This window comes from Eubalaena glacialis, chromosome 6, assembly GCF_028564815.1.
Source record: "Eubalaena glacialis isolate mEubGla1 chromosome 6, mEubGla1.1.hap2.+ XY, whole genome shotgun sequence".
NCBI classification, from domain to species: domain Eukaryota; kingdom Metazoa; phylum Chordata; class Mammalia; order Artiodactyla; family Balaenidae; genus Eubalaena; species Eubalaena glacialis.
The window spans coordinates 133,948,673-133,976,089 of record NC_083721.1 but is presented as its reverse complement, the minus strand read 5'-3'; the positions used below and the strand labels follow the sequence as shown (position 1 = coordinate 133,976,089).

General features: G+C 39.4%; 1 protein-coding gene across 2 annotated transcripts in view; it reads right to left on the bottom strand.

The window, feature by feature from the left end:
* The window catches only part of RYK (receptor like tyrosine kinase), a 92,766-nt gene that overhangs the window by 38,918 nt on the left and 26,431 nt on the right, over nucleotides 1-27,417 (bottom strand). For both annotated transcript variants that reach the window (XM_061193670.1, XM_061193671.1), the window contains exons 2-6: nucleotides 23,634-23,755; nucleotides 12,649-12,748; nucleotides 10,769-10,903; nucleotides 7,540-7,593; nucleotides 3,736-3,880 (exon numbers count right to left, since the gene is read on the bottom strand). In XM_061193670.1, the coding sequence (XP_061049653.1) occupies nucleotides 3,736-3,880; nucleotides 7,540-7,593; nucleotides 10,769-10,903; nucleotides 12,649-12,748; nucleotides 23,634-23,755 (556 nt within the window). The remainder of the gene's footprint in view (nucleotides 1-3,735; nucleotides 3,881-7,539; nucleotides 7,594-10,768; nucleotides 10,904-12,648; nucleotides 12,749-23,633; nucleotides 23,756-27,417) is intronic.

The window sequence follows — 27,417 nt, the reverse complement described above, 5'->3', positions numbered from 1 at the left end:
CAAAGGTCATCATTTTCCTTCAGAGTGCTTATTATAATTTATATTTCTCTATTTTTCTGTGTAATTCATTTATTTAATTATTCATTCAAAAACTATTTACTAAGTGTATACTAGATGCTAGATACTGTGCCAGGTGCTGGGGATACAGCAGTGAACATAAGAAACAAAGATCCCTACCCTCATGAAGCCTACATTCTAGCAGGGATTTCTGGTTTAATGTCTATCTTGCCCAAGCAGACTGTAAACTCCATGAGGGCAGGAAAAGTACCTATTTGTTCACTCCTCCCTTCCCAGAACTTAAGCCAGGGCCTGGCACAAGAGGCCTCAAGTGGGCCGAACTCTTAGTGAGAGCTCAATTAACACTTACTGAATCAATCAATCAATAAACAGAGTAAAACACCCTTCCTTGGAATAGAAAGCTATAAACCACATAGAAGAGTTGCTGCTGACATGAGCTACTGATATATACTGAAAGAGGGAAAGAATTATTGCTCTAACAGAATGGTTTCCTGTCTCTCTCTACTCATTCCTCATTCAACAGATTCTTCATGCAACATTCATTCAGTGATCCCTGTTAGACACTGAATAAGGGGAATACAGAAATGAATAAGGGGAAATAAAAGGGACCCTGTCACCAGTAATGGCAAGGGTGATGGGGCAATGCAGATAATGGAAAATGAAGATATTGCCAAATAACAAGTTCAAGTATCCCACAAAGGAGTGAACTCTCCTATAGTTGCAAGCTAACAGGGAAAGACTACAGTACAGACAGGGTGCAGACCAATCCCTCTGTGGAAGGACTTTACAAAAGCTCTGCATCTCCAGAATACACGCATCTGGCACAACACAGAGACTGAAAAGATGAGCTTATAGTGTCAGGAGAGGGAAAGTCACACACATGGGCTCCAACTGCCCCTGGCATGAGCACACCTCAGGCAGTTTTATTCTCTGCCTCTAAATAAGCTCTGTGTACAAGAGGACTCTGGCTCCTGAGTGTCAGGAATGGAAGAACTCTTTACCATCCCTGTGCAAGCAATTCCATGGAGCCATGGGTTCCATCAAACCTCACAGGGCTGCTGTGAGGATTAAGAGGATTAATGGATGTAAAGCACATGGAACAGTGCCTGGCATATAACAAGTGCTTTATACAATTACAATACTGAGTTATTACAATACAGCTATTACAACAATAATGAGTCCCTCCTGTTGCTCGGCCCTGGTCCTAGCAGTGCAACCCTGAAAAAGTTATTTAATCTCTTCAAGCCTGTTTCTTTATCTTTAAAACAAGGACAGTACCATACCCATAAGTGGCTGTGAGCGTCAAATAAGATAATACATGTAAAGTGCTTGGTACAGTACTGGTAAATAGCACTCAATGAAATGGTAGCCATTGTTATCTCAGTGGCCCTAGTGCAGAGGGAAGAAGCAGTGTCCCTTAAATGCTATTAGATTACTGGATGGGAACTTTCTAGTCACCACTATTAGCTCGCCTGGCATGTAATAAATAACAGCTAGTAGAATAGGAAAGAGTTGAAGAAGAAATTAGTCCATCACTACCAACACACTGCAACTTTCTGAAAAGAAAAATCATAATAATGGCACTTACTATATGCCGGGCTTGTTCTAAGAGCTTACACTTTTCACTAAAACTTCACAACATGCCTACAAGGTATGTGCCATGATCATCTCTGCTTTAGAGATGAGGAAAACTGAGACATAAAGCAGCTACAAAACTTCCTCTATCTGGGCCACAAAGCTAGTAAGTAGCACAGCCAGAATTCAGAGATGTCCATGCTCTTAACCACTAGGCTGTACTCTGAAAACAAGTGATGATGAAAGCTGCTTCTATTCAGGCAATGTCTGGAAACATCTGCCTGAAAACTAGAGAACTGGAACACCAATTCATGGGTGGTAACAAATTATTTCAGCAGCAAAGGTATAAGCCCCATGGATTCTGAAGTTCTTACACAACTCTGATCTCTGTGGGTTCAGAGCCCCCCCCACACAAGCAAGCATTCAAGGAGAATGTGTTTATCAAGACAGACTACTAAATGCCATGCCTTCCAGTGACCTCTAACTCTGCCATATCCTCTCAGAGTCCCATCAAAATGTTCCTGTTACTTCACTTCCCCCTCAGTTCTTTCTCTACAAAACCTGATTCTACCTAACACAACCATATATACAAAACATACTCTGAAACACCCCACCCGTGAATTTCCCTTCTCACTCTGACCTCCTCTCTCTTTCTCTACTCAGATAAAGAAAGTGTAACAGAGGGAACAGAGAGTACTTAGGGGCAGGAATTAATCCAACCAGGATCCCCATCCCCTTGTGCTTTTGTTTCTGCCACACATATGCTTACCCGCTGTATGTACGGCACCATGTAGGACTGGGGAGTCAGCAGTAAGATGCACTGCTCCCTAACTGGGAAAAGCTTACATTCTAGCAGGAGAGACAAGTACAAAAAAACTGATTTTAGAAGGAAAAAGTAAATAATTGCTACCAAAAAGAGAGAGAGACAGAGAAACAGAGAGGGAAGGAGAGAGAGACAAAGAGAGGAGGGAGAACTTGATGGTTGGGAGGCTTAAAAAAGAGTTCATGAAAGAGATGGCAATGGAGTTGAAATGTGAAGAACGGTTTGAACCAGTGGAAAATGCAGGGAGCCCTGTGGGCAAAGGAAAGCATGAACAAAAGTCCTGGCGGGCAAAGTGTAGGGCAAAAGTGAGGAACAAATAATCATTTAACTGGAGCGTGAAGTAAGGATGAGAGACAAGGCAGGCTCATCTCCAGACTGTAAAGGAGGGCGCCTTGAAAGCCAAGTCACGAAGCTGAGAATGTCTTCAGTCAGCAACTGGGAATCACTGAGGAGGGAAATGAGAACTGTGCACTAGGAAAATAAACCTGTCTATCATTCCATCTTTACCTCTCACCCTATCCTGGCTATAATGTCCTCCTGGTCATCTTGACTCACCCAGGCTGGGACAAGCACTTGTTTTATTCCCACACTATAATACACATACCACAATCATCAAATTTACAAACTTTTGTAATTATGGGTTAATGTCAAAGATTAAATACTTGAAGTCATGAAGTATATCATTATTTTTTTTTATTCCTAGCACTTAGCATAGTCTCTAACCCAGTGTATCTCAAAGCCTACACATTAGACTCATCCAGAAAGCTTTAAGAAAAATACTGATGCTCAAACACCACCCTAGACCAATGACATCAGAATTTCTGGAAGGGGGTACCTAAGTGCTGATGTATTTTAAAAGCTTACCCATGACTCTAATGTGCGACCAGGTTGAGAACTAATGATTTAAATCATAGCAGGTTCTCAATAAATGTTAATAAATTGGATGGATGGATGGATGGATGGATGGATGGATGGATGGACAGAAGGATGGATAGTGATGGAGGGACAAACTAGGAGGAAGAAACAGGGCTATTTCAAAAAGGTATTAGGAGTCTAGAAGAGAGTCATGTCAAAGGGGATGGGGAAAAAATTGATCTCTACTACTTCTCCACCAACTAATAAACTAATTTCTGACTTCACAAATTTTTAAAAATAAAATCAGAGAAACACAAAGACAGTATTTTTTTCCCTTGGCTAGGGCTTAACCACCCTTCTTCCCCTGCACCACTGTGCACCAGTGGGCATGGGTGTGTGTGGGCTCCCATGTAAATGCAAACAACTGCTTTTATTTTTTTCCTTTCCCAAAATATATACGATACCTGTCATCCAGTTCAATCCTTTTCATACTATGAAGGTGCAAAACAGCTAATATTATTGCTACAAGAAATATTACTGCACAGCAAACCCCTACGCTGATATAAAACACACGCGTAGAAGTGGTTGGAGCTGCATGTACAGGATCATCTGAAATAAAAATGAACAGCACATTAAGCTTTTTAAACAAATATCATCTATTGCTTTGTGACCCAATATACACAACGAGCACCCTGTTCTTTGTAAAAGACTTTCATTTCACGTGTCCATTCTTTGATAAGATCAGTTACCAGCAGCCTGTTGATGTAAATTCACACAATTTAAAAAGTGTTTTTGTTGTAGTAAAAAAGGGATTTTAAATAGAAATTTTGGTTAATGAGTAAAATTCACAAGTGGTATACATATAATAAACCATCTATAGCAGTGCTGTCCAATAGGGGAATGCTCTATAGGGTGCATTCCAATACAGCAGCCACTGGCCACCTGTGGCTATTAAGCACTTGAAATGTAGCTAGTACAATGCAGGAACCGAAGTTTTAATTTTATTTCATTTCAATTAATTTAATGTTAAATAGCCACACGTGGCTAGTAATTACCATACTGGACAGCAAGCTCTACAGACCCTTCCTCAACAGTGACGCCTGGTACGGAGAGATCAGACATCTTTGTTGCCGATGACCACTAACTCACAGGGGGAGGGATATACAGTAGAGCAACCCACAGGTAAAACAAACAAACCAACCTTTCATCTTTTTCGCTTTTGAGAGTAACAGAAATTATTTTGCTTATCTGTTTTTAAAGATAAAAGCAGGAAAACAAGACTATACTCATGAAATAAAATAACAGTCACCTTAATATTATTCAAAAAGAAAGAAAGCCTCAGCAATAGGGGAAATAATTCAAAGACACAGAGACACATGTATACACATACACACAGGAGCAACTGAGAAAGAGACACACAGAAACAAAGATCCACATGATAAGAGCCAGCAGAATGGAAGACAGAGAAATAGAAACAGAACTGGTGTAACTGGAGATTCATGTAAGTTTTGATGAGTACTCACATCAGAATTCTAGTGAAGAATTTGGGTTTTATCCTAAATGATATGGGAAGTCACTGCAAGGCTTCAGCCAAAGGAATGATACACACGATCATACTTGAAAACACAAGAAACACAGATGACTCTGCATGCTGTATAAAGAATACTGTGGGGAGGAGCAAAAGCAGAAGCAGGCACAGATCAGGTTACTACAGCAGTCCCAGAAAGAGGGAGCAGCGGCTTGGACAAGAGTGTTACGGTGAAGGGGAGAAGTTCATGGATTGGGAAGCAGTCAACAGAGTTTGCTAATGCACTGAACCGGGGTAGAAAGAAAAAGAGGAAGCAAAGCTTTGGCTTAAAGAATTAGGTGGATAAGGTACCTTTACAAGGAGAAAAAAGAACCAGGTTGGGGAAACAGAGAATCAAGAGTTTTGTTTTGTCCAAGAGTACCTAGTACACATCTACGTGGAGATGTCAAATTGACAGAAATACAAATGTGGAGTTATGGGGATAGGTCAGGACAAAAGATAAAAGTCATAGCTTTCAAAAACTTAAAAATAAGATTGCTTTCTAAAAGTTAAACTTTGAATCAACAAATAATAAACCAGAACAGATCAATGCAGAGAGACCGAATGGCTTCTAGGGCAGCTACACTTGACAGCAGCCTGAATGAAGGTATGACTTTCCTTAAGAATGCCACAGGCCGTTCAACCTTGAAGGGGTGGGAAAGGAAGGTCCCAAAGGCTGATGTTGGCAGTATCCATCTCAGCACACTCCAAGGCAGAGGAGAGGGTACAGCTCTGCTGGGCAGATCACCAAATGCACCCCGCCTGATTACCTCCAAATTCCAAGGCTTGTGTATGCACTGTTCCCATTCCCTCACTTTGACATTTCACCTGCCACCACCTAGTCACCCTTCAGGTCTCAGACGAGATGCCACCCTCCTCAGGAAGCTCAGCCTCATTCCCAGAGGAGGTTACTTGCCCCTCTCCTCAGGATTTCCAGAGCCCCTTGTGCTGGCCTTGTCACAGCCTGCCATAAGATACTGTCGTCACTGGTACTGCAACTCCATTTCTTCTGCTACATTAGAAACCCCTGGGGGCTTACAGAGTCTGCTTTATTCACAGTTTAATCCTCTGCCTCAATCATACCACCTGGCACATCATAGCCTCTCGGTAAACGTTAGATGGATGAATACACAGAAAGGGAGGGGAGGAGAGAGGGAGCAAGGAAGAGACAGACAGAGACCAAGGATATGCAATACTGTATTCTGCTTGTCAGAAATAATAACCCTACTAGCATAAAAGAAACGGATAAAATCACCAGAATTTTACAAGTAAAGTTGGAGAGCAGCAATATTTTAAAAAAGTTTTATTTTCTTCTCAAAGACAAACCCAAATGAAATATTTCTAAAAGGCAGACAAATCTCATATTATTTTACCTTCAAAAATGGTCTACTTTGAGACAACCAGATACTCTGTGCCTCTTGAGGCAATGAAAAAGATAAAATAGGAAGCACATACTACCATCTATGAACTATTCTAGCCAAAAGAGTTGGTCCTCAACCTAACGAAGTACAAAATCTAACTACCAGTTTAGAAGAGAGAAAAACATGTTAAATGACACCACAAAAATGCAGATGTGGAAAATTCTATGAGACAAATGATTCAATTTCTTCAACAAATAAATGACAGTGAAGGGAAGGGGGTGGTTTCTGATTAATATAAAATACATGTCAACCAAATACAGTGTGTGTAGGCTTCATTTGGATCCTGATTCAGGGAAGAAACTATATTTGAGACAATCAGGTTAATCTGAACATGGACTGGCTATCAGAAGATATTAAGGACTTAATTTTGTTACATGTGATAAATCAAATACAAGTGAATAGGTGTTGGGTGATTGTGGCTTTTTTTTTTAATGGCCTTTTAAAAAGTTACCTACCCTGAAACATTTATGGGGTGAAATGATACGATGCCTAGGATGTGCTTTAAAGTACTACTCTATCCTTCCCCACCCACGCACCCAACTGAAAAAGGAGGAAGGAATCAACGGTACAGGACTGGCAAATGTTGATCATTACTGAAGCAGGGTGATGGTCACATGGGGGTTCATCAAAACATTCTCTTGACTTCTGCATACTTGAAATTCCCTCCCCCGGTTTTGTTTTAGTTTACTTCCATAAGAAGAATCTAGTAACATTTTAAGATACTGCTATTAAAATGATTTCAGGAAGAGTAAGAGTTAATGATGTACCCATGTCAGAAAAGGAAAAAGAAGTCTAAGTTATACTACCTTACACAACCATTATCAAAAAATAAAAATCTCCTTCAAGTTTCTGCTCTGTAGGTTTAAACAATGTGGATATTTAAGCCTGTATTTTCACCTGGATGAAACTAGCTGAGGGTTACATCCAGGCCATGAATTAGATTTTCTATCCTTCTGTTAAACAGATGAAGATCTTACACATATTTCACGTTCATACTTTAATTATGACCATTTGAAATGATGATATAAATTCTTGCTTATAAAAGTTTTTACATCACATGAAATATGTAAGAATTTTGCTTTACAAAATTTTCAATATTCTAATAGTTTCATCTGGACATACCAATCTACAAAACATCAGTGAAATAAGCAGCATGGCGTCATTTAATCTTTTGACAAACTGGAAACCACAAAACATCCAAGCTACACAAAACCATGTTCATTTGCAATCCATCATTTTTCATCCCTAATGATGGAAAAAGATAATACAGTAACACTTACAAATAGTTCTGCTAGTGTTTTTGTCCAAGGATGAAGTTTTTACTTCTTCAAGTTCTGAATTAAAAAGGAGATAAAAGATGCTTTAGAAATTCTTTCTTTTCCATGAAAATCCTTAAATACCAAATAATATTTTCTGAATTTTTTCTAACATAGCTTTATGTTCTAACAGAAGTCCCTGAACTAGGTAACAAGGTATTTGTTGCAAGATAATAAATATATAGATAGCTAGTGGGAAGAAACTGCATAGCGCAGGGAGATCAGATCAGTGCTTTGCGACCACCTAGCGAGGCGGGATAGGGAGGGTGGGAGGGAGATGCAAGAGGGAGGGGATATGGAGATATATGTATACATATAGCTGATTCAGTTTGTTATACAGAAGAAACTAACACAACATTGTAAAGCAATTATACTCCAATAAAGATGTTAAAAAATATATATATAATAAATGCTACATTACTATTCTGATAATCATCACTATATTCATCAATCAACAGTCTATGCCTATATTAGCCAATGGGTATTACTTACAGATAGATGCTCAATGAAAAAGGGTTTCTGTGGTCAAGAAGTCTGGGGAAAGCTACATACTATAACCTCTGTGGAGGTTCACAGTGCACATTAGCAGAGTGCAAAGGCTCTAAGGAGTTTGAGAGTAACAAAACCTGTCTGATCCAATAATTTACACCCTCATAAAGGAAAATTTTCTTCCCAGTAACACCCATTAACATTCTATACAGTACATGTATGCTTTCTGTGGCAGACAGTTTTCAAAATGTAGTAAGCTGGAAAGCCATATAAATATATTAGGATCACATATTAAAGAGTCATGAATGTAAACCGGATGATTAGGGTGGCCAGAAGTATGACCACCAAATAAAAAGGGTGGTACTATATTAAACTTAAGTCTAAAACAGAATAGAAAATTACATCAACTGTTAATTTTCATGTACATATTAAAGAAAATGGAGAAGGTATGGGATTATTCTGAATATCGGCTGATCATTAACCTTAGTGGGCTCCACAGACCCCCATCACACTTGTCCAACATTCTGCCTTTAAGCACTAACAGATGAAGCACCGTGGTATAGGCAGCGCCACCTCCCTAGGGGCCAGGAGCCACCTGTTCTGCATTCCTCACTGACTGCCTATGCAAGCTTAGGTGACCACTCCGGGTCCCAGTCTCCTCACATTATATAACGACTAGGTTGAACTAGAGTCTCTAAAGTCTTCTTTGGCTTTAAAATTACATGAAGGTATAACTGGATATGCAAGAACTGACAAATGTATCAAAATACCAAAGCTAACAAGGGACTAACTTTTCATTTTAAAAATTTCCATTCTGACGAGATCGCGCATTCAGGGTGGTGTGGCCGTAGACTAAAAATGTCCATTTTGGATAAAGAAGTGGTGAAAATACACGTGCACGCGCACACACACACACACCACACACATAATGGAATACCATTTAGCCATAAAAAATAAGGAAATCCTGCCATTTGCAACAACATGGATAGACTTTGAGGGTCTTACACTAAGTGAAATAAATCAGACAGAGAAAGACTATGAGATATTCTATGATCTCACTTATATGTATATAGAATCTAAAGAATTAAAATTTTTTTAAAAATCATAAGAAAAGAGATCAGATTTGTTATTATCAGAGGCAGGAGGGAGGAGGAACTGGAGGAGGTAGTCAAAAGGTACAAACTTCCAGTTATAAGATAAACACTAGGGATATAACGTACAGCACGGTGTACATTATATCTTATTTAACACAATATGTTAACTGTATGATATACGTGAGAGTTGTTAAGAAAGTAAATCCTAAGAGGTCTCATCACAAGGAAAAAATTTTTTTATTTTTTTGCTCTCTCTTTCTATTGTATCCATATGAAATGATGGATGCTAAGTAAATTTATTATGATAATCATTTCACAATGTATGTAAATCAAACCATTATGCTGTACACCTTAAACTTATACAGTGATGTATGTCAATTATATTTCAATAAAACTGGGAAAAATACACATGGAGAGTAACTGTTTACTTTATATTTACTCTAATTAAAAGATTAAATTAGAGCTTAAAAAATGCCCGTTCTCATGCAGTACAGCTTTTTTACTGGCATGTTACCCGGACATTAGCCATTATAACTCATGTGCTGGCCTCAGGCGTTCTCTAACACTCAGCACTAACTTTGACTAGGAAATGTGTTAAGAGACAGTTTGCCAAAGAAGCCAAAGAAGCAAGAGCACGGGTTTGCAACCCAGCTCCACCACTGAACTGTCCGGCCTTGGCAAGTTGGTTGGATTCTCTGAGCCTCAGCTTCCTCCTCAGAAAATGGAGATAAGGAGAGAACCTACTGCCTAGGGCTGCTATAAGCATTAAATGGGTTTAATGTGTGTAAAGCACTTGGAACACAGCAGGCACTCAGCAAGTTTAGCGGGGTTTTCTTTAGCTTTTTTTCCCCCCTACCTTAGATACTAACCAGCTCTACCAATGTGACTTTGTAAATTCAGGTCACTTTAATCTCTCTGGAACTTAAAGTGAGTGGGTTGGACTAGATAACCTTTAAGGAGAATTCTAAAATTCTTTGATCTATGACCTAGTATGCTGGAGCTCTTTCATATCCACTGTAATTTCTTGAGTAACAGATTATTCAAAAACTACCAACATGTATTAAGTACCCACATATGGTATTCTAAGGTTAGTAGCTTCAATTAATCTAAAATCAACCAACCAACCTCTTGAAACAGGTTATTATGCCATTTTACAGATGAAAAAAACTGAGACTTAGGTTAAGAAACCTGTTACAATATCCTGTCAATAGCAGAGCTGTAATTCTAACGCAGGTCTTTCTGGCCCCAGGGCAATGCTTCTACATAACAGTAATTCATAATTAACACCCCATTACTCAGGGGTCCCTATCAAAATTACCTGATTTCTTTACCTCTTCAGCCACTAGTGCTATTTCACACTCCTAAAGGAAAACGTCCTTAGCAATTCTGATAAAGATTTTGAGAAAGCAGGAACTGAGTGGGGCCTGAATGAGATTCCTGGCTACAAGCTATCTCGGTGATTATTTCGGAATTTCATCAGTTAGTGCTCTCTTTTCTCACTTGCAACTATAATCAAGATTTGATCACAAATCTGTAAAAAGGTGACAAAATCTATTTTTGAACTTCTCACATTTATACAAAACACATACTTTGGTAAATAAATTCCTTACTTTTGTAGCACATTTTCCTTCGTTTAAAATTTAAGACTGTAAAGTTTTTTGAAGAATTTACTGTCAAGTTGAGCTGCATTAGTATCATAACCTCAGAATCTACTTTGCCAGTACAGGAAAGCTCGACCCGAAACACTGTTTAAAAAAAGAAAAAATATTTTAATTTTCTAAAAATCAACATTAATGCCCATTGAACAACTTAGAATTTATTTTTGTTGCAATAAAACTAAAAATAATACATTTACATAACATACTAAGCAGAAACTTTCAGAGAACTTATCTTTAGACTACACAGCTTTGGACATTAAGTACTTCATTCATTATAGATATAAAAGTTAGCATTAAAGAACAAACCAAGACATAAAGGAAGAGAATTATTTTCAAATTTGCTCATGATTTTTAATGTATCAATTTGTCTCATAAGTTCTCTTATTATAATATAGTAAAGCTACAGAATCATAAGGCAAACCCTACTACCTCACCAGTCACAATCAACAGTAACAACAAAAATTACTTGATAAAAAGGAAAGACAATTCACCACCAAAATGCAATTATGTATTATTCTTAATGAAGAGATTAAAAATAAACCTGTAAATGAAACTGATAAATTCTCAACTATGAATTAAAAAGAAAAAAAAAAACACCTTTCTAAACAGAAATTGGCTTTAATCAATTAATGTAGCAAGGGGTTAACAGACTTTGGTGCACATCCTTTTTTTTTTTTTTTTTTTCTTCAATCTTTCAGTTTAAGACTCTTTTTCTACAAATTTAGAATACATCATTCTACCATCTATATCAGCGTATGAACAATATGGGCATTTTTGAATTTCTTTACTGGCCCATAAAAACTAACCAGCCTTCCCATGTTTTCTTAAAGCTTAGATTAATGAATGTCACTAATAACAGTGAGTAAGACTGTTAAAAAAGTTCCATAACACTGGGGCTTATACTGTCAAGTTTTAAAATTTTTCATTTTCTTTAAATCTCACATCTTCAGGAGCCTCTCTCAAAAGGCTGGCTCAAAAGTAGTTAAATTGGTGTAAATATGACACTTAAATGATTTACTCAGACATGTCCTGAGTGCCTACCCTGTTCCAGATGTTATGCTAGGCACCAAGGCTAGATAGCTGAAAGACAGCTCCTGCCCTCAGGGTGGCACAGGCTAGAGGGAGAGACAAAGACAAAGAATTACAAGATAATGTGATCAGTTCAAAACAGTTAAATACAGAAGAGTTAACAAATGGAGGGAGAGGAGGCAGGAAAAGGAGAGTACAGATTTTGAGTCTTGCAGAAAATTTAGTATGAATAGAAATTCACAAGCAGGAAAGATGAAAACATGGTTCGAAATACAGAGACCAGCATGTGCAAAGGCATGGCTCTGAGAACTACATGTAGCACGGCACTGCTGGAACACTGGGGCAAACGCAGCAATAACGTTTAGACAGGCAGGCAGGGGCAGATGGTAAACACAGCACACTGGCTGGGGAGTCTGCAATGTACTCAGCTCATTGGGGTGGGGGCACTGAGGGGCTGGATATCACATGGTCAGAAGTGAGTGTTCAGTGATTATCAGGGCTGCAGTGTGGGAACTAACGGAAGAGAAACAAGACCAGACAAAGGGACCCAGCTGGGGGCCAACAATGCATATAAGGAGACAGAGGAGAGCTGAGTGCAGACAGTTCTGGAGGGGACGGAAAAGAGGAAATGGTTTAAACAGTCCAAATAATCCCTATTTTAAAAAATTACTTTTCAAAGTACTTACGCGTCTGATACCTACGTGTGTGCGTAGAACACTACATTATCAGTAGTTTAACTGTTCTTTGAGAGTACATGGGACACAGTTAAAAACAGTATGTTAAACTCTGTCACTGAGACTCACCTGATAAAGTGCGTGGAACTTCCCCCTGAGCAGAAATGTTGACCTGGGGCATGTCCATAGCCACGAAATTGTCTACTTGGAATCCCAGCTTATATTCAACCTGTAAAATGGAGAAATAAACAAACTGGATCCATGATAACAGAAAGGGCACCAACAGCCTGACCTCACTGATTTAGGTCATTAACTAATGAATGCATGAGCCTTTCATAAGAATAAATAATCTAGCTATTTTTTAAAAAGTCCAAATTGTCAGAAACAGTGCTAGGAATGTTCCTTTTTTTTTAAACAGTTGAAGAAACCACGCCAGGGAAGTTGAATATATGCAAAGTAGCTAGAGTGGGAATCCAGCTCAGCTGCGTCTGATTCTAAGACTTTTCCCCACCAGGCTGCGTTGCCTCTTACATGACCCATTAGATTACTACTGTCTTGGGGGTGTGTTTATTTTTTTCTTCCAGTTTTGAGATATAATTGACATATATCACTATATAAGTTTAAAAGGGTTACAGCATAATGATTTGACTTACATACATGATGAAATGCTTATCACCATAAGTTTAGGGAACATCTATCGTCTCATATAGATACAAAATTAAAGAAATAGAAAAAAATTTTTCCTTGTGATAAGAACTCTTAGAATTTACTCTCTTAACAATGTTCATATATAACATACAGCAGTGTTAATTCTATTTATAAGGTTGTACATTATATCTCTAGCACTTATTTATCTTATAACTGGAAGTTTGTAGTACCTTTTCACTGCCTTCATCCAATTCCCCCTGCCCACCTCCTCTGGTAACCACAAATCTGATCTCTTTTCCCATGTGTTTGTTTGTATGTTTGTTTTGAAGTATAAGTGACCTACAACACTATATTAGTTCCGTTTATGCAACACAGTGATTTTTTTCTATACATTTCAAAATGATCACCAAAATAAGTCTAGTTACGATACGTCACCACAAAGATATTGTTTAGTTATTGACTATACTCCCCACACTGTAAATTTCATATCCTTGACTCTTTTATTTTGCAACTGGAAGTTTGCACCTCTTAATCTCCCTCACCCATCTCTTTCCTCCCTCTCTACCCTCTCTCCTCTGGTAACCATCTGCTTGTTCTCTGTATTTATGACTCAGTTTCTGTCTTGTTATGTTTGTTCATTTGTTCCTAGGAATTTTCAATTGGATAGAAATTCAATCCAGTAAGCCACCCTCTATTTCATGCTCAGAACAGTACCACCACTCTCCTGTACAACGTGCCATCTAGGATTCAGAAATTCTGCTGAGGACCACAGCCACTGACAGAGAAGCCCTGGAGAGGCAGATAGATATGAAGGGCCAAGGAGCTGAGATGTATAACTTACAGACCATGACTAGTCACCAATGTCTTCTCTATCTGATAAAAGCCAAGCTCTGAGGGCCTGCATGTGACTGGTGGATGAAGGTCTGTTCTACAGACCCACTCACCTCACAAGCAGATTCCAAGGTACAAATTTCTCATAGAATATCTAAGCCACATTCTCTAGTCCAGCTTTCACCACTGAGAAAGTTTATGTTTGGATGCCCATCTAACCTCTGGATCTACTTCTCAAGTGATTCAGAATCAGGAAAGGAAGAGGGGTGACTAGGAAGATGTCCTGGGAACACCAATATTCTCTATCAATACCTGGCCTACATAGGTGGCTTAATAGAACCAATCAGCATCAATCAATAAATATAGTCCTGTTGCTAGAGAGATGTTCATGAAAGAAAGAGCTCAAACTGCAAAGCAACAGGTGGAATTCAGAACGGCTGCCACCTTCAAGACCTTCAATGAGGCGTTATATTTCACGTTACTCTTTGTCCTGCCCTTGGGGACTCAATAAGAATGATACCCCTCTCCCATTCAGTGGTCACAAGGGCTTTTTGGTGGAGGCTGGGACTGGCAGAAGCCAAAGGGCAGTGGGTTAGGAAAACAGTAGTAGGAAAGAGGTTCAAGAAACCATTCTTCAAGAAACTCAACTAGGAAGAATGTAATCAGGTAATAGGTGGGGAGCAGGGCTGGGGGTGGGTGGTGGGGTAGATTTCAAAGCCTTTCTTCTTTTTTCGATGGGAGATACTCAAACATGTTTATATGCTAATGAAAAAAACCAACAAAAAAGGACTTAACAAAGAGGAAAGGAAACAGGGAAAGAGTAACCTTCCAGATTATAAAAGAACGGATGGACACCTGGGTCAGGAGGTGTTTAAACCATGGATAAGAAGGGCTCAATCCAATGACTGTAACTCCCCCTCTGGGTTTCTCTTTTCACACTCTACTTGAAAGTCCCAGAACGCTGTAGGGGGTATACAAATATTAAAGTATTGCTTTACAGTTAAGATAGGTATACAAACAATTGTTAAAGGCTGTATTTGGTAAGTGCCATTTTCATAACAAAGGGAATGTTCTTGCTGCTGCACATCAGTGACTTAGTTGCACCTAGGCTAGAAGTGTTCTCTCTCATCTTAGCATGCCGAAATACCGTCACTGCCGCCAGGGGGTGCGAGAGAGCTGCAGCCTAGCAAGTCTGGGCCAAGAATGAGCAGGCTTTCCCAGCAGTACTCACTGACTAAGAGAATGCATTGACTATATCCCTATATCCATGCTACCTCTAAACAGGGCAATACATGAAGGGCAAGTGCATGAAAAAAAAATTAAGCACAGTCAGCAAGAACTGGATTAGAACCATGAGACTGTGTGACCATTAGGTAAATTACTAACTTTTCCGAGTTTCAGTTTTTATAAAATGAGGTTAGTACAACCATGTTATGAGGATCAAATAAAATAATTAATATGACACACCTGTCAGTCTGGCACAGGTCCCCTCTAATAAACGTAGACCCCAGTGGCATCAGCAGTCATTCCAGAGTAGCTACCCTATGCCCTGCTGCACTTCCCCGTAAGCACCAGCCTACTCCTGACCCCAGATTCTGACACAAGCTTTCCTATGCCCTGCCAAGAACAATATTGCAGCCCTTCTGTTTTGTCCCCCATCTTGGGAACGCCACTATTCTACACGGCCTCCCATACTCTCAGCCTCTTCACAGGTATCTTCCCCACCTTCTCCCCCAGCCTGGCTTTCCTAACCCTCAACCCTCAGGCCTAGACAGTAGAGTCAGCATTCTTTCAGGATCATTAGGTCCTACACACCTCTTCCTCATGCAAAACCCGCTATACTCTGAAGCTCCCAACTTCTACTCATAACGGCTATTTCTCACGCCATCATCATCAGTGACACACAGGGACTTTGCAGAGGCCTGGGCGCTTGGCTCACTCTGTCTCCTGCCATCTTCCTGATGGCTTCAATATTAACATTCAGTATTCCTATGTACTGAAGAATTGTCCCATAACCAAAACAAATGCAAAAATCCCACTCTATCAAAGATCCCATCATAACATCTGATTCCTATAAAACCGGTTCTTTGTCTCCAACACTCTGATTCAACCAACATTTATGAAGCACATTTGTAAGCCAAGGGCTATGCTCATAGTTGGGATGCAAAAGCCAATAAAGCTATTTCCATCCTCTCCAGTCCAGCTAGTGACCTGGTTTCACTTTCCCCCAGACTGTGCCCCAAAGAAGACTAGTTACCGACACAGTCGTATTGCCATCAGGACTCTGACCACCTCTCACTCTACTTCTGCTGCCCAGCACTGCTGGGGGAAATCACACCTGGAAGAGAAAGTTGCTCCTACACAAAGATGATTCCCAGGTTCAGGGTAGGCCGTTAATCCTGCTCAGCAATCCCTTCCCCAATCATCCCTCTCTCCCTAGTCTTCTCACTCCAAATCTCACAGGATCCACAGCTTCACCACCTGCTGCCCTCCCCACTTCCCTTCTCTCAGACAATGCTCTTGTCCCCTTCGGCTGGCACACAGGAACCCCCTTTCTGCCTTTCTTTTCAGCTCCAGGCAGATCTGTTAGAACCCTCAACCTTTGCACACCAGTCCCAAGGAGAGATCTGTTCTCCTCTCCAAATGATAAACCCTTCTCTCCTAGTATACTAGCTCTAGCCCACTTCACCACTGATGGGATTTTGTATCATCAACTCATCTCTCTCTCTCCTATATCTTCATTTTCTCCCATATGCCCAATTACCTACTAGACATATCTACCTAATAATCTTACAGCTCTCAAATGTAGCAGATTCAAAACCAAACTTATTATGCTTCCCCACACTTGCTGTCTCCTTTATTCTAGGTCTCAGTTATTGCAAGCAGAGGCACAGCTAGCCAGGGACCAGAACCCCTGGGGCAGCAGACAAAGCCAGCGGCAAACAGGGTCAAAGGCCCTAACTGCAGTGCTGAGGGCGGGAACAAGACTAGCTCTGGAGAGTCTCAGTGCAGCCAGGGGTTGGAGGCGGAGAAGGGCAGGAGGGAGAGAAGTAAGCTTGTGAGTGGAGCTGGGTAGAGTCAGGGGCACGGAGAGAGGTGATGAAGGGGCTGAGTAAGATTTCTGAAAAGCCCAAACCTTTGGCCAACAGCAGCCTGGAACACTAAGAAGTGTGAAAGCACCATGCCTGCCCTTTGCTTCCTCCCTTTCTGATGCACTGCCTAAACATGAAAGGCATTCCAAAGCAGTTCTCTTCTCCCTCAGGAACCTTCAGAATATAAAATTTTAAATTGCAGTTTCTGGGGTTAGAAACTGCCAATTATTAAAGGCCAGTTTTTTCCTATTTTGGCATGTATCGATCTATATCGAATCTCACTTGCCAATGATCCTTTGAAGAAACAGATTTGCTCTAAAGCTAACATTTATAATCTACTGGAACAAAGGAAATCTGAACAGCAGTTGTTTATCAGAAAAAAGAATGAGCCAAAATACTTCAGAAAAGAAACTAGAGAATATATAAATATTTGAATAAGCTAAGAAATAAACATTTTTGGTAATCTTCCCTTACTTGGAAACAAATGGCAATTGCAAAGAGGCAGCTGCTGAGTAAAGCCACTTCCTTTTGGAACACAGTACAGATTTAAAGTGAATACACTTGCTTACAGCCAAATAGGCTTTTAATTTCTCTGAAATTACCAGAAGTGCTGCATTTCTCATAGAAACCCCACTCTGCAGGCGATACAGCAGGCTGAGCCCCAGGGCTGCTGTAGGAACTCTGGACAAGTTCCCTGCAGACCCTCCTGACAATGATGAATTCCTGAAACCAGAGAACAGCTATGGGATGGGAGTGAGTGGGGATTGTATTCTGCTACATTTTGGTATATTTTTGCCTTTCAGCTATCTAAAATATCTACTGACACTTAACAGATGCAGTTGCATGTTTTTTTCTGGATATTGGAGAATGTTCTGGAATACAGAAGAAACTAATTATTCGTTAAAGCCACCAGTAGTTTTTTTTTTTTTTTTTGAGTGTGTGGCCTTGTGAAAGAGAAGCAACACCAGAGTTCTCATCCCATCTGGAAATGCAATTAACCCATCATATTTACCAACCACTCACTAAGGCAGTGTGACACAATGTCATGAATAAGACACAGCTCCAGCCTCTGAGAAGACCACAACCTGTTTGGCAAGATAAAACAGAATCACGTATACACTGGAGAACACTATGATCAAAAGCTTTGATGTGTTAAAACTAATGTTAAAATATCTACAATGTGAAGTGAAATACCAAGAAGCCTGGAGATCTCTGGAAGCAAATACCTCATCTTCTGGCAATTCTCAAAAAGCAAGAACTACAAAGTGTTGGAGCCTGGGAGCCATGGCCCTCCTTTTGAAAGTTCCTGATTGCATCCCAGAGCCAACATGATCAGTTGAAGGACTCTCCAACATGTCTCTCCTAGCCCCTTGCATGATTTTCCCATTTCAAAAAAATACACACACACACACACACACACACACACACACAGAGATGCTTATCTATGCACAGACTATCTTTAGAAGGGGAGACTAGAACCAGGTAACAGTGGTTGCCAATGGAAGGTGAACTAGGTGGCTAGATTGCTTGGGGATGGTACTAGGAAGGTGTAGGGGATTTATTTTTCACTGTATACCCCTATGCCTTTTGCATTTCGTACCATATGCATAAATGAAATACTCAGAAGATTAACTTTTAAAATAGACAAACTTCAATTAAACAACTGTGCTAAAATCACTGAAGAGATTATGACCTAAAACTGGAATTAGGAGCTGCAATGGAGGCCGAACATGAAATTAGATTTAACATACACACATTCCTTAGTTTTTTACTATAAAACACTTTAAGATATAACATGATTAGCACTTTCCTCTAAATTCTTACACCTGCTACAGATGAACTGTGAAATAAGTTTAGCTATATATTCAAACTATGAATTCCATTCATTTTTCCAAATTTACAACTTTATTCAGAGTAAAATATCTGGAAAATCCCAGGTGTGCAACTAGTTTGTCAACTAGCTTGTCAAGTGTACCCAACCTATGTTTTCACACTTCTAGATACAGGAATCCACCACTCCTAAAGCAGCACATTCTAACTTTGAAAAGCTCTAACTGCTCAGAAGTTCCCCATTTGCTGAGCTGTGCCCTGTGGCTTCTACCTGTGCATCTCTTCCATAGTCGGTTAAGGAATACCTGTAACTAACTACCAGGTGCTACACCAGGCACAAGGGCCACAGAGAAGGACAAAAAGAGGTTCCTACCCTTAACATGCTCAGCACCTTGGAGGGAGACAGACAAGAAACTCAACTACTAAAATATTCTTAGAGTATGATAAGGGCTATGAGGGAGGAAAGAGAAGGTCACTGTGGGTACAGAAAAGGGCACCTGACATAGATGAAAAGAGAGGTGACACCAAGTGTGAGATAAAAAGAGTTAATGAGGTAAAGAATGGGGAAAGGGCATTTCTAGCAGAGCAAACAGCGGCAATGTAACAGGGCACAGGGCATTCCAGAAATTGCCAGACCCCCCCCCCAAAAAAATGGCAGTAAACAATTAGCAGGAGGGCAGGCAGAAAAAGAAAAGGCAGGGATGAGATCATGAAGGCTCCCTAAGAAATAGAACTTTATTCTGGTGGCAACCGAGAGCCCTAGGGCAGGTTTGCAGCAGGGGGGTACAGCAAGAGGTCAGTCCAGAGGCAAGACCAGTTAGAAGACTATTTCTGTATCTAGTTAAGAAACAATGAAAGCCCAAACTAAGGATGAGGCATTAGTCTCGAGAGAGATAGGAAACGAATTTAAGGTGTAATTATGAGAGAGAATAATCTGGACTGGGAAGGTGAAGGAGGAGTCTAGGATCCCTTCTAGGCTTCTGGCCTCGATGTGTAAATAAATGTGATGGCCTCCAACAAGTCAGGGAGCTTCTGCCTTACGAGGACTATCATACCAGCAAGAGCAGTCCAAATGTGCACTAATGATGGTATTTAATACCCGCCACAGAAGTAGTTTAGAAATTATGCTCTACAAGATAATGTGAAGAACATGAAAGTACAGTAGAGCTATACCAAGGCTCCTCCTAATCCAACATGTACCCACACCAACACTGCTTCCCATTCAAACATATATATCCATCTGAGCCCCTTCTTCTATCTACTCTCCTCCACTCCTACTTCCTCCTTGTGACAGGCTCCTAAAACTCCTCAGGCACCCACTATCAGCAGTCAGACCCCTGAAACTCACTCCAAATTAAAAAAAAAAAAAAAGTTAGTGTATATTTTTAAAAACGAATGAATAAGAGGATGTTTAATTCTGTTCAATTCTAACTGCCACATCCTACACTGCCTTTTTATTCATAAGTCACTACTCATACACTTGCCCAGAAAATATTCTCATGGTATATCAGCATTTTTTTTTCCCAAGTGGTCCCAGAAACAATCACATCCTGTTCAAAGTCAGCAGCTTACCCAGAATAGAATCTCTACTATTTCATTAGATTTTTCACTATTTTAAAATATATGTATTATTTGTTTTCATATTCACCAACATTAAAGATAGGAAAAGTAACAAAGGACTAACCATCAATTTTTTTGAGAATATAAAAAGCTTCTCTGCCTGAAAGATTCACAGAAACGATGGATCTCAGAGTTGCAAGGGAACTTAAAATTCAAGACTGCCACTCCACAAATGTTTAAATTCCTTCTACAGCACTACCACCAAATGGCTACCTAGTGCAGATCACCTCTTCCAGTGAGAGGAAACAATCACACTGGCTAAAAGTGAAACCTAGTTCTAAACACAGGTGCAAAAATTAGTGGTTGAAAGGGTGTTGCATTATGGGATTTTAATATATAATTTCAAATTATTTCCCCACGATTACCTGTTCATTATAAAGGAGAGAACTTTACAGTGGAGAAACCTGGTGAATTGTGTGATCACAGTTAACATCAACAGTATGGGGACAAACTGACATCGTGTGCACTGTGGAGGACAGCAATGTTGTAGTGTTACCACCAAGGAGACATTCCGGAATCTAACCATAAGGAAACCTCAGACAGACAACTCAAACTGAGGGACAGTCCACTGGCCTGTATGTTCCTAAATGTCAAAGTCAAGAAACACAAAGAAAGGCCACAGGAGAAAAAAGGGCTATAAAGAACATGATTGGGATAACTGATGAAATATGAGTTCTGTAGATTAGATAATAGTATTGTGTTAATATTAAGTTCCTAACCCTGTTCTTAGAAAATGTACACTGATATATTTAGGGGTAAAGGGGCACAATGCGCGCAATTCACTTGCACACAGTTCAACGGAAAAAAGTGTGTGTGCATGAGGATGGGGAGAATGAGCGAATGAATGATAAAGTAAGTAAATGGAGCAAACCAGTAACAATTAGTGAACCTGGGTAAAGGATATTCTTTGAGAATTCTTTGTACTGTTCTTATAATTTTCTCTACGTTTGAAATTATATCAAAATTAAAAGTTACCTGCCCCAAATAATAATGTCACACAATGTTATATAAGAATACTGAAAAATGTGTTAGCTGTTTCCTTGAAGAGTCCAGGTGCCTACCCATTCAAACTAACAGACCTAACAGATTAAAATGTCTCAGGTGAACCTTTTCTGAATTACCTATATCACTTATGCTGGCACTTCAGTATATTCAAGTTACCATCTACTATATGTTCTTAGTTCACATGAATTTTCTCCCTCTGTTTTTGCAGATTTCACCCGAAAGAGATCTATCCACTCCTAAAAGAACACCCCCCTATTTGGATACCCCAAGGCAATAATGTTGGACAGGTGAGGTGCTCTAGACAGCAAGGCACATATGCTTTACCCAGGATCCAAGCTAATTCAACTTTAATCACAGCATTCCTGCAGCTATGTTTTAATGCATGTATGTGTATGTGTGTACGTTCCTCTAATGTACATGTGAGTATATATAATAATGTGGATATATGCATATTTATATAATCATTTTTACTTATCTGACTGGCAAACAAATATACTTAAAATATTTAACATTAAATGGTGAATTGAAATAAGCACTCTTATTCACTTTGTAAGGAATGTTGGCTTATTGGTACCATCTTGGGAGAGGGAAGGGAGAAAGAATTTGGCGATATCAATCAAAATGTTAATCATGCACAGTCTCTGACCCAGTCATTTCACTTCCTGGTCACAATGTACTACTCAGAAATAATGCCAAAAGTACACAAAAATTTCTGAACAAATTAAGATGGTCTTAATGTATGTATACATACATACTCATAAACATTCACACACACACATATTTTTTGTTTCTATATTCATCAATAATAAAGTTAGAAACAGCAACAAAAGATGAACTACCAATTGTTTTTACCATCCATTTACCATGGATTTTGCCTGCCAAATGAAGTGAAGAAACTATTTGTAATAGTGAAAGGAAACATTGTTTGAAATAGTAAAATGCTATTAAAAATCCATGTGCCAATGAGGCACTTAACAAATAACAATACATCGTACATCCATATGATATCATATTATAAAGCCATTAAAGAGACTGAGTTAAATCTGAAAGTAGAGAAATGGAAAGATGCCAAGACATAGTATCAGGTAGGGGGGAAAACACCGTACAACACATGTGTTAGAAAATCCCCTTTTTGTTTAAAAAGGAAAAAGAAATGAGCTTTGAAGTATACCAAATTATAAACAATGATGACTTCTTGGTTCAGAGGTACAAAGTCTTAACAGTTCTTAAAACAATTCTATAATATTTGAATTTTCCCAATAACCATTATTGTTTTCTAAGTAGACAAAAAAAGATCTATATTAAAGTGATCGAACTTAAATGACTTGCAACAAATATAAGGACAAATACCACTTTATAATAATTTTAAGATAAACTGTACAGAAGGTATTCTTATTTGTTTTTAGTAGCAAAAACTATTTTTATTTCCCAAATAAAACTCTACTTAGAAGCTTACATATAATGCTGCCAAAAGAAACTGAAGTTGATCGGGGGAGGTGGGCTCTACATTCAGCCTCTCACTCTCTGACCTAAGAGAAAACTTATCATGTTAGAGAAGCCCAGACAGTCAGAAGAAATGTGAAGAATTCAGCAACAAGCAAACCAGGCAAGAGGTTCGTCATAGTTACACACAGGTGCTTACGTCTGCTGTACCTGACTTTTACCACTTCTCCATAAATGGGAGAACTGTATCCAATACCTCAAACATGTCTGAAACACCTAACTTACAAATTCCCCCACCCCTCACTCATATCACTTCATCATAACAGCATAGTCATTAACAGGTCCAACTGTCCCCTCTTCAAGCTAGAGCTACATCCCTATTTGAAAAGCTTGAACAGATGTAAGTGTTCTGCCATAAGTTAGTCACATAAATGATGACTACCTTCATTTTCAAGGATTTGAGAAAGTCTAGAGAACTAGGCTCAAGATTTAAAATAGAAATCTGAAAAGATCCAGTACTGCTACAGCCCACCACCCACTGACCCCCTTGTGCGGTTGGCAGCCCATTCCTCAGATACAGTCCTTGCCTCAGCCTCTGGGCCTGGGTGGTCCTGTCTTGGCATCTTTGGTTGACTGCTCTCTTACCTTGGACTTTGCATGCCAAGTGAAGTGCAGGAAATTTGTCTCGCTGGGTACTAACAGGTTAAAGGATAGGGCGTAGTGACTAATAAGATCATTTCTCACATAATAAAGTTCTGCATCAAGACCTAGAAAAAAAATAGAGAAAAAAATTAAATGCCCATAAACCCTCAAAAGCATTAACCATCAGTATTCCAAATACTGATTATTATAAAAATAACATTGATGTACAAATGCACATCACAAACATATCCCACATGTGCTGCCTTACAAAGTAGGAAGAACACGGGATTTCATCATCACCAACAAGGATTAAGAAACTGAGACTCAGGACAATTAAGTGGTCCTCCAGCTAAGCACAGGGGTGCTGGAGCCAGAACTCTGGGAGCCACGCTGTCTTCCGAGAACCACCAATGTGGTACACTTCCTTTTGGAAACAGACCTTCTCAGAGAAATGCCTACAAACAAAAGCCCCTTAACCCCACAAAACTGATGAGGATTTAGGAAGAGAGATAGGCACCTGGGTGAAAATATTAGTGTGAACCAAGGCCTCAAGACCCCAGCCAGAGATGACCTTGGCTTCTCTCAGTACGACGTGCTGGCTGCTTGGAGGGCATGTTACCAAGGTACACTCACACCACTGCCACACAGACACACATCCTCTTCCCAACCTGAACTACAAGGTGGAGAACACCATACTTCTCGTATTCTTGGGACAGTCCTCTGCACAAAGCAGATGCTCAGTAAACACTTGTTAGACAAGTTAGCACTGCAGATAAAAAGAGAAATAATCGAGATGCCTGAGAAAGCTGGAGATTTCAAATCTCACTCATTGCCATACCACTTTTTTTTTTTTTTTTTTTTAATTAATTAATTTATTTATTTATTTGGCTGCGTTGGGTCTTCGTTGCTGCATGCGGGCTTTTTCTAGTTGTGACGAGCGGGGGCTACTCTTCATTGCGGTGCTCAGTCTTCTCATTACGGTGGCTTCTCTTGTTGCAGAGCACGGGCTCTAGGCACGCAGGCTCAGTAGTTGTGGCACACGGACTTAGTTGCTCCGTGGCATGTGGGATCTTCCTGGACCATGGCTCAAACCCATGTCCCCTGCATTGGCAGGTGGATTCTTAACCACTGCACCACCAGGGAAGTCCCATACCACTTTCTTGCCCAAGGTCACATCCAACCTCCAACACACATCACATTTCTCAATTTTGTGATACCCCTTCTTAAAATAAAAATTTTAAAGGCAAAATTTAATCACCATCTTGAGTGGAAAACCAGTAATTATTGTGAAAAAATACAAGGTAACCAAAAAAAAAAAAATCAATTAAAAGGAAAACAAAACATTACTAAATGCTAACTAAATACTGTGGTCTACACCAAGGCAGTGAGCCTGAGCCCAGCTCATCCTTTACAAAAAGGGAGAAAGGGGATAAGAGCAAGTGCTTGAAAGAGGTAAAGAATCAGAGGTTTTCTCTATGATAACCCAAAAGAACTGAAAGAATGAAAGCAGGGAGTAAGTTCTCTCAATTGATTTACTGTTGTTTAAAGTTGTGACTAGGTGTCCCTCTAGTAATGCATGACACATATTCCACACATGGGAGGGAAAAAGGTACAGGGGAGGCCAACTGAAATGTAAATTTCATACTTACTGAGCCTTATACCATGAGTCTAAAACACCTTGTGGTATGCAAAGAGGTCAAGGTGAGGCTCTCACACCTCCTAAGATACAGATATAGAAATGAATAACTCTGTTATAGGCATTTCTCCTGTAAAATTAGTTTTCTCATTTCTGAACTGAATCTAATACAATCATTAATTCAGAAATGAGATTTGAGGCTTACACAGGGGAAAGCTGCTGCACTGGTTGAGTAGCACTGCTTTATTGATCCTATAGAGGAAACCAAATGCAATGAGAGAAAGTTAGAGGCCGTCTGCAAAAGGCTCTCCCTGCCAGCAGAATAGGAAGTGCTAGCAAACAACTGGGGAGGGAGGACTGGTGGGGCTGGAGAAAGGAGGGTAGGGGAAAGAAAGTAAGAAGGTGGGAGAGAGGTAGGAGGGAAATGCAACAAGAAAGCTGGGTACAAAGAAGGCCATCAGCAAACACAATAATTGTAAATAGCTTATATTTTGCTTGTTTTTAAAAATGTTTTTTTACTCTAGTCTAGATTGATGCTGTTCACAAGAGATATACAATACCTAGAACAAAATTTTAAAATATATGCCAGGTTAAAAGGGGGAGAAAAACAAAGAAGTAAATATGGCAGTACTGACATGAGACAAATTAGAACTCAAGGTAGAAAGACTTTATATTAATAAATTCATTAATTAATATGAATTTATTAGTAAGAAAAAGTTCATATTCATAAAAACATAAGATACAGCAGTACAACTAACAAACGAGCTTCAAATATAGAAAGCCAAAAAAAAAAAAAATCAAGAAGAAATAAATCCACAATCATAGTTGGAAACTAACATCCTTCAGAAAACAAAAGATCAAAACAGATAAAAATTTAGTGTGGACATATAATTTGAACAATGTAATTATGAAACATGAAACAAGGGAGGTTCATCATGAATTAGACCCATACACATTTTTTAAAATGGATTCTAACTTGAAATAATGCAGGCTACCTTCTCTGATCAAATACCACAATAAAGAAATTAACCATAAGGATAAAGTCAAAAGATGATTACTTGAAAAGATTAGTAGGGACTTCCCTGGTAGTCCAGTGGTTAAGAGTGTGACGCGGACTTCCAATGCAGGAGACTCGGGTTTGATCCCTGGCTGGTGAACTAAGATCCCACACGCTGCAGGGCAACTAAGCCCGCGCGCCACAACTACAGAGCCCGCGTTCCGCAACTGCAGAGCCCAAGTGCTCTGGAGCCCATGCGCCACAACTAGAGAGAAGCCCGCGCACCGCAACGAAGAGCCTGCGCACTGCAACAAAGGATCCCGCGTACCACAACAAAGGATCCCGCATGCCACAACTGAGACCTGACGCAGCCATAAATAAATAAATAAATAAATAAGAACAAAGGAGACCCAGATTAACAATATTTAGGAAGAGGCAACGTTACAAATCCTATAGATGTTAAAAAAAGAATATTATGAACACCCTAATGACAATTCAGTAATTTAGATAAGATAAAAAAATCCTTGAATTTACCAAAACTGACAAGAAGAAATTAAAAATCCAAATAATTAAAAATCTTCCCTCAAAGCTCCATGTCCAGATGAATTCTACCAAAACATTTAAGGAAGATATAATACCAATCTTGCACAAACTCTTTCAGAAAATAATCAAAGAAAGAACTTCCTAACTCACTTTATGTTACACTGATATTAAAACCTGACTAAAACGTTGTAAGAAAATTAGACTGACTTCCCTCGTGAACACAGACACATTCTCTATCAAACATTAGCAAACTGAGTCCAGCAATATGGAAAAAGGTTAATACATCATGACCAAGTGTTTATAAAAGGTAAACCTTTAAAAATCAATATAATTAAACACATTAATGAATAAAAGGCAAAAACCCAGATCATCTCAATAGATGCAGAAAATTCATTTGGTAAAATTCAAAGCCTAATAATGATTAAAAAAAACTGGGCAAACTAGGAAGAGAAATAAACCTTCTCGGTCTGGTAAAGAGTATCTACAAAAACACTATAGCTAACATCATACTCAATGGTGAATTTAAATTCTTATTTCTAAGATGAGAAACAAGGCAAGGATGTCCACTTCCAACACTTCTAGTCAACCTTGCACTGGATGTCATAGCCAAT